Source organism: Amphimedon queenslandica, unplaced genomic scaffold (assembly GCF_000090795.2).
Source record: "Amphimedon queenslandica unplaced genomic scaffold, v1.1 AMPQUscaffold_13437, whole genome shotgun sequence".
Taxonomy (NCBI): domain Eukaryota; kingdom Metazoa; phylum Porifera; class Demospongiae; order Haplosclerida; family Niphatidae; genus Amphimedon; species Amphimedon queenslandica.
Window position 1 is genome coordinate 43777 of NW_003546327.1, and position 8360 is coordinate 52136.

The 8360-nt window shown below is 36.2% G+C and overlaps 1 protein-coding gene across 1 annotated transcript in view; it reads left to right on the top strand.

The window, feature by feature from the left end:
* Positions 1–1870: 1870 nt before the first annotated feature.
* Positions 1871–8360, top strand: part of LOC105312495 (uncharacterized) — an 11187-nt gene continuing 4697 nt past the window's right edge. The window contains exons 1-15 of the mRNA XM_019995584.1: positions 1871–2241; positions 2290–2388; positions 3618–3947; positions 4212–4474; positions 4875–4997; positions 5220–5344; positions 5779–5819; positions 5868–5921; positions 6177–6285; positions 6356–6451; positions 6935–6982; positions 7035–7091; positions 7189–7233; positions 7295–7323; positions 7390–7485. Of these exons, the coding sequence (XP_019851143.1) occupies positions 2303–2388; positions 3618–3947; positions 4212–4474; positions 4875–4997; positions 5220–5344; positions 5779–5819; positions 5868–5921; positions 6177–6285; positions 6356–6451; positions 6935–6982; positions 7035–7091; positions 7189–7233; positions 7295–7323; positions 7390–7485 (1502 nt within the window). The 5' untranslated portion in view covers positions 1871–2241; positions 2290–2302. The remainder of the gene's footprint in view (positions 2242–2289; positions 2389–3617; positions 3948–4211; positions 4475–4874; positions 4998–5219; positions 5345–5778; positions 5820–5867; positions 5922–6176; positions 6286–6355; positions 6452–6934; positions 6983–7034; positions 7092–7188; positions 7234–7294; positions 7324–7389; positions 7486–8360) is intronic.

Below are 8360 nucleotides of genomic sequence, written 5' to 3' on the forward strand. Positions count from 1 at the left end.
GACGCCACACCTGCTCTTGAGGAAAACCAACTCGAATAAGACCGATAATAGTACTTAATCCCTCATGCTCTCCCGCCCAAAGCATGGACGCCAGATCAGGGACCCCACTAGTAAAGCAAGTTTCAAAAACTGATAAAGCGGACGAGCTTAGGTCTTCTTCTTGAGTCCTCAAGCATTGAAGGATTCCAAAGAGGGTTCTATGAATGAGGAAATGCTCGTTTGAGTTGCTAACGTGTACCAGCACTTTACGCAGGGTTCTTAAGGCACTCTGCAGACAAGAGCTTTCGGTGATTGTAGAAATTATTTTTGTCAGAGATTGTACGATAGAACTCATGAAGGAGTGGTCCCAGCCTGGGAAACTAACATGAGACATTACGTTGGCAAGTGTGCGACAGGTCGGGTTAAGTATGCGTGGGCGGGAAGAGGAGGAGAGAGTCCGACCTACATGTACATGTGTAAAATGTGACAAAAACTAATCAATAAAGGATGGGATCATTTTAAAGCCAGAAGGTGTGCAGTGATATTGTAAATATGACAAAAATTTAATTAATTGGCATTGCAATGCATCTGTGTATGTAAATATTGATGCAAAGAAGCAGCTATTGTGTGCTAATTGTGTGATGCTGCAGTGACTATATATAACTGATGCCTGTACAGAATGATGATCTTTAAACTCACATATTTCTGCTAATGCAATGTTAATGACCTGTAATAATGATAAAGATAATTATGCATATATAGAGAGGATAAATATGGAGAAAGAGAGAGAAGGATTGTGAATGTTATTACATGACATTAATTGCAGTCAAACCTTTTCTTGAATTCTTTTATCTATTGCACAGAGGTTTGCAAGTATGCTCCAAGCAAGAGCTTTCACTCCATCTCCTTCTTCTCCCGCAGCTCCTCCAGAGACGAGAAGAGACTGCAGACCTTCTACGAGCCCTGCATTAGCATGTAATGCTTTGCGGGCGTCATTATGACGCAATGACTTTAATTTGAGGAAGGAGAGCGTCCCTTCTAGCGCCTTTCTCTCGGAGCCCGTCTCCACGTAGTTCTTGGCCTGCACTATAAACTTGTCCGTGAGTCTTTTTGTGTTGTTCTCTCTAGTAGACCCGCTCTCTGTAGACAAGACAGGAGAAAGAGACGGGGCAACCTTCGAGTCGCTGTCGTCCATTTTTTTCTGCAGATCACGTGAGCTTGCTGAGCCACGCCCATCAGTTGCTGCAGTGCTAGTGCAGGCAGTAGTAGCTCGTGCAATATCTAAGCTGTACTCCAGCTAGAAAATTAAAATAACAGAGTTTCCATTTTTATCAAAACAAGCTTTGATGTCTATTCCTTGGTTTAAATGGCTTGGTGAAAATTTTTCTCCTTTAGACTCAGTTGTTATTAAAATATGTCCCGAACTCATTGCAACACAGTTTGGATTTGTTAACAGATTTTCATTTCTAAACTCACCCAGCTGTGAAAATTTAAAAACCACCAAAATCCTATTATTTCAATATGATTAGATTCATTTTACGTAATTACAGAAGTATTCATTTATGCTATGATACTCATGAATTGAATATGATAATGATGAATATTAACATCTTTCAATGATAGGTTATATGACACAAGTATGTATCTACATGGTACTTAGGTTTTGCAAGTAGGAAGGATTAATAATATTACATTGGATTTACCAGCCTTGCTAGACTAACGCTACTCGATATAATTCAAAAGTCTACTACATGCTAGTATATTCCAATTAGTTTATATAAGTGTTTTATATCTTATCCTATAGCTCGATCTATTCTAATCTGGTTTAAAATGAAGTCTTCTTTGTGCAATATTGCTACAGCTTACAGTGTTGCTGCTATTTATAATTGAAATATTTTTTGAACTTGATTTAGTTTTGAGCAAAGGGAGATGCTCCACAAAAACACAATAGCACTTATGATAGTTAAAGTAAAACCACTTAAAGTTTATTATTATTATTATGTTCCAGACCCAGAGGGACAACGAGAAGAGAGGATCACGTGAGCCTCAATTGTGGTTACCGGACTGTACAGCTGTGGTGGATAGCTCAGGCAACCTTTGCAAGCAGAAACGCTCTCTCTCCCTCGCCTAACTCCACGAGACGGTCTCAAAACTGCTCCTGCAGGTAGAAATAGGCATACAGGGGCCCTTTGATAACACAGGTACTCGCTCTGCCTTCTTCCTCGATTGCTACACAGACGCGTTGCTCTATATATTTACCAGGTAAGCAGCCTTCATTGTGTTATAGCCGGATACTCTGACACACTTCAGGCATCCTTTCGCCATGGAGCTACTGGCTAACAGCAATGGAGGTGATCTGAATGAAGTCCTCCCTAAAGAAGCGCCTGGCACTCTTGCAACTTTGAACAGGTAGTTCCTCTGTCAAGAAAGAGAGAAATAGATGGATTGCTGAGTTGACAGAGAGAGAGAGGAGTGAATTCCATTATGTGACATAATACCTAGCTAATTGCTCCTCATATCGTGAATATCTATACGTCATTGTAGCCATTTTATCTTTCTCCCGTTTGAGAAGAGAAGCAAAGGGATGCTTTGTTTTGAGCCATTTTATAATTTAAATTTGTCACCACATACCTGTAGCTAATTGATGCTTTTACTTGCCTAGTTTCATTGTAAATCAAAGAAAGCAGGAGAAATGGAAAGGTTTTGCTTCAAGCAATTGCAAATACAACTTTAATGGCTGTATTATTGTGTATGTGTGTACATTTTACAGAAAGTAGCTGCTGCTTCACAAGCCACACCCTATAATAACCACCCACGCATCAAACCACGCCCATAACAATAGCTGCAATAGATCTTGAAAGTTTATTTGATACTTGGAATGTTGAGAGAATCCATTTTCCCTTTGTGATGCATGTACATCTACATGTCATTTATACACTGTACATGTACACATGCTCATATTACAGAGCTAGTATGTGTACTGATCTACTGTGTACTTGTATTGTTAATGTTAATGTTCATAATGCACATTTTTATTCAATTCCCAATACTATTCCATAAGCATTAGTTGTGTGTGTGCATTTGTATCTACATGTATACTTATAGTCACAATTATTATAGGGGGCATTTTAATAATTTTAGTTTTTTGTACGATTCGCATTAATTATTGGTGCCCAAAAAAGGCTCTTATTATTATTATTTTTTTATTAATAAAATTTAAACTGTTGCTATATTTAGAGTCGTGTTGCTATATTTAGAGTCCTAGTATTACTGTGTGGTGCCTTTTTGACTGGTTTACATTTCTTGAAGTTATGGCACTTTAAAGTGTTGTTCATTAACACATTGTTTTTGTTGTCCTTCTTCACCTCCCTCCCCTCTCTTTCTCCTTTCTCTCTCCCCCCTCTCTCTCCCTCCCCCCCTCTCTCCCTCTCCCTCCCCCCCTCTCTCCCTCTCCCTCCCTCTCTTTTTCCCTTCCTCTTTCTTTCTCTCTCTTTCCCTCCCTCTCCCCTTTCTCTTTTCCTCCCTCTCTCTTCCTCTTTGTTTACATTATGGAATGTTACTATCAACATTTTCTCTTTTATGTGAATAAAATAATAACATTATTATAATTATAATTATTTTATTTTCTATTACTCTAGTGACTTACATGTACTAAGTGGTGATGAGCTATTGACCACACCCATCCTCCCTCCTCCTCCTCCTCTTTCCCCTCCCTCCCTCCCTCCAATCATTAATGGATCCGTCACTGATGAATGTCTGAACTTTAATGGCATCACTGAGGATCAGCTAGGAGTGGAGGATCAGAAGAATGAAGAGATAACGGAGACAGTTCTAGAAGAAGGGGATCAACAGGATCTGATGGTCACTGCTCAACCTGTTCCTGTCGACACTGAAATTGAAAAGGACTCTCTCCTACATGATCTCTTGGGCTCAGAGCCTGGCAAGCTGTTGGTGATTGAAAGCAGCAAGTGAGGTTTATATCTTCATCCAGTATTGCAGAATATGCATGTGCCTCTGCTTGTAGCTAAAATTGAATGTTAAATTACATCAGCAACATGTGAATGAATAATACGTGATCTTTGTTAAAAAATATCTATAAATTTTCAATATTATTATCTAGTGCATGTACACTGTTTACTTGTATAAATTAATGATTCTATGCAGTAATTTTGAGCTGATTATCATTACAAATTTTAAACCCTCTCACTCCCTCGCTCTATCTGTCCTCTCAGTATAATAATGGAGAATGATAATCAGTCAGCAGCCAAGCCTCCCTCGCCTAAAGAAGTCCCAGAGGCTCCAGAAGTTATAAAAGAATCAAAAGAAGAAATGGAAGACACTGTCACTAAAGGAATGGACGAGATAAAGGAAGTGGTCCCGGTGGCGGCCATATTGCTAATCCCTCCTACTTTAAACTCTGTGACGGTCACTCCTGAGGCAGAAGATGAGGAAATGGAGGTTCAGTCAGAGCACAATGAGATCCTGCAGCAGTCAAGTTAGTGTAATGTCAAACAGAAGCAAGAGGAGGGGCTATTGTAGGGTAGCTGTTAGAGAAGGTTTTTATGTAGCAATGGAGGTGTTTATAAGTATGATTAGTAGTTGCTGTAAGGGCCAGAAATTGATTGTCTAGAGGATTGTTAGGATATGAAGATACATGTACTTCTAATGCTTTTTGAAGCTGATGCAAAATTGGCATTATAGACTCATTTATTTGGCAGCTGTGGCCCAGCTATGCTTTAATTGTCATTGTTTAGAGGGTTTTATTTTGCCTCCCTCCCTCCCTCTCTCTCTCTCTCTCTCTCTCTCCCTCTCTCTCTCTCTCTCTCTCTCTCTCTCTCTCTCTCCCCCCATTCCCTCTCTCTCTTCCCCCCCCCTCTCTCTCTCCTCTCCTACAGGTACATCAAAGGAGTCAGATTTATCTGGTGATTCCCACATTATGTCCTCATTATCAGAGCCTGATATCAATGCACATCAGATACCAACAACATCTTCATTGCTTGTAACTGATCAACTTGATGGTATAGTAACACATCACATCTTGTACACACACACACGTACATGTATACATGCTTATAGATATACATTATGTATATAAATAACCAGTAAAATTCCTTTTGCAGATTTTATTTTTGCAAATGCATTTTAGCCTGCTAAAAGAATTAAATTTTACACTTTCTCTAAATGTGCAAAATTAGCAGACATATCCTGGGCCATAATTCTAAATGTTATTTTATTTCTAGTTCCTGATGTCCTTGAAACTGTTAAAGATTTATCTCCTCCTCACGAAGAGGTCATACCAGCTCCGTCTGGGGTCGCATCATTTTCACTCTCCTCAGTCAACATTCCTGATAACGCATTGAATGCAGTGAGTTTTAATATTGGCACTGGGTCTGATGCATATTCTAATATTTGCACTGGGTCCACTGGTTTTGATGCATATTATAATATTGGCACTGGGTCTGATACGTATTATAATATTAGCACTGGGACTGTTGCATATTCTAATATTGGCACTGGGTCTGATGCATATTCTAATATTGGCACTGGGTCTAATACATATTTTAATACTGGCACTGGGTCTGATACATGTTATAACATTGACGCTGGGTCTGGTGCATATTCTAATATTGACACTGGGTCTAATGCATATTATAATATTGGCACTGGGTCTAATGCATATTATAATATTGGCCCTGGGCCTGATGCATATTCTAATGTTGGCACTGGGTCTAATACATATAATAATATTGACGCTGGGTCTGAAATATTTTTATACATTTAATTTCTTTTCTTTTTTAGCCTGTTAATATGCTGACACGTAATTTCCCTCGGAGGCACAGGTTCTTGTCTTTTTATATTTTGTTGATTTTATGTGTTACTATTTTTAGACACGTCCACAGAGCTGCTGTTTATGCTATGCACCCATACCACAGGGCAACATGGTAATAATAATAATAATAATAATAATAATAATGATTATGATGATAATAATAATAATAATAATAATAATGATAATAATAATAATAATAATAATAATAATAACTGATTCCAATCAATTTTGGATTTTTACGAGCTTTTAAATTTGCTCCAAAATCAGGCCAAAGTCCCTGTACTATAGTACAGGGTCTCAGACCAAATTTTGCGAGAATTGAAAAGGAGACGATTCTCCATTTTTATACTCTTCCTGTTTCCCTCAGTCGTGGTGGGGCTGGGGTCAGTGTTGCTAAAACGCTTGAGTTGATCAAAGCCGTTCTTCAAACCTCCTTTAATCAAGAGCTGAAGAAACTGTGTGACGATTATTTACAAGTAAGCCTTATCTTTTAAAACCTCATTCCTCTTATTTTTATGCTCATTTCCCTTCTTTATTGTTTCTTAGATATTCTCAATTGCCGCTGCTAATATAAATGATAATACTAATGACACCATCCCTGACTCTACTCTGAAGATTCTGGTTATGAAAATGCTTGAGGAGGTAGGCACTAAATAACAAACAATCAATTTTATTGTTAATTTTAAACTAAATATAATTTAATATAACAGTTTTTTACTTTTTAAAGGTACTAGTGTTAGGTTTGATTTTATTGTTAGTTAGTTTTTACTTACACCTTTAAAAGTAGAATTAGGCTCATTCTAATGATTACTTCCTGTGCTTATATGGATTGTGCAATGAAGCAGACACTTATTCTATCATCACTGCATGCATGATGTATTACTTTATGGATTATTATTGTTTAGTTGATTATAATTTTATTTTATTTCTTTTATTTTATTTTATATTTTGTTTCCTTCATTTTATTATTATTTTTTTCATTTTTATTTATTTATTTTTATTTTATTTTTATTTTATTTTATTTTATTTATTTTATTTTATTTTATTTATTTTATTTTATTTTATTTCTTTTTATTTTATTTATTTTTATTATTTTATTTTATTTTTATTTGTATTTTATTTTAGGCTCAACAAGGCTATCAAAATGGGAAGTGGGAGTTCCCTTCAGTTCAAGTAAATAAAATAAAATAAAATAAAATAAATATATTTTAATTCATTATGCCAGTTGCCTAAGAACGACAGGGTGAGTGATTCTAAAGGTCCTCCAATGTCTACTAAAAAGGTAATCATTATTTAATACCAGTCCTTATCAAAAGCCTCTTATTATTATAATACTAACCGGTACACGTATTATCTTAATTCTTTTAACGTACCCGTAGGTCAGATCTGAGAAGGAACCCAGACAGTACTCAAGCAATAAAAGGGTACTCTAGATACAGTTATATTGTTTTATTTTATTATTATTTTCTCATGTTTTTTTTGTAGAGAAAAATGACTGAAAAAGCAGTTGACAGGTACATCATTTAATTCATTATTTTTAATTTATTTTTTTATGTTTATTTTTGTCCTCTACTTTGTAGCTCTCGTGCTCCTTGGAGGTGGAGTCTTGATAAGAGACGACTCAATCCTGGAAAAGTAAGTGAAGGACCTCTTAACGTGTGTGTGTGTGTGTGTGTGTTATATAATATACATGTAAGTTTTAGTATCATTATTAAATTATATTATTGAAAAAACCATGGGCTATAGTACAGGGTATTTTTCAGAATTTTGGCGTTTTCTTAAAATGGCTGTAACTCGAAAAATTAAAGTCGGAATTAGCTCAAACTTGCTACACAGCATAAGGGCATCAATATGTATTAGAAAATGTGATAAAAATTGGGGGTGATTTTGGAGCCATTTTTTGGAAAAAACCATGGACTATAGCCTTGGGTATTTTTCATAATTTTGACATTTTCTTAAAATGGCTGTAACTCGAAAAATTAAAGTCGGAATTAGCTCAAACTTGCTACACAGCATAAGGGCATCAATATGTATCATAAAATGTGATAAAAATGTGGGGTGACTTCGGAGCCATTATTCGAAAAAAACCATGGGCTATATAGTACAGGGTATTTTTCAGAATTTTGGAATTTTCTTAAAATGGCCGTAACTTGAAAAATTGAAGTCGGAATGAGCTCAAACTTGCTACACAGCATAAGGGCATCAATATGTATCGGAAAATGTAATAAAAATTTGGGGTGATTTCGGAGCCATTTTTTTGGAAAAAACCATGGGCTATATAGTACAGGGTATTTTGTCAGAATTGTGGCATTTTTTTTAAATGGCCGTAAGTTGAAAAATTCAAGTTGGAATCAGCTCAAACTTGCTACACAGCATAAGGGCATCAATATGTATCAGAAAATGTAATAAAAGTTAAGAGTTGCCAAGACAGTTTTTCTATAGAAAGCATATACACATGTACTCTTAGCTGTGTTATATCACTTTGGAGAACAATCATATGATATAATGTGTTTACGTAGCCTATTCAGTCCTTCAGTATTTATATAATCTT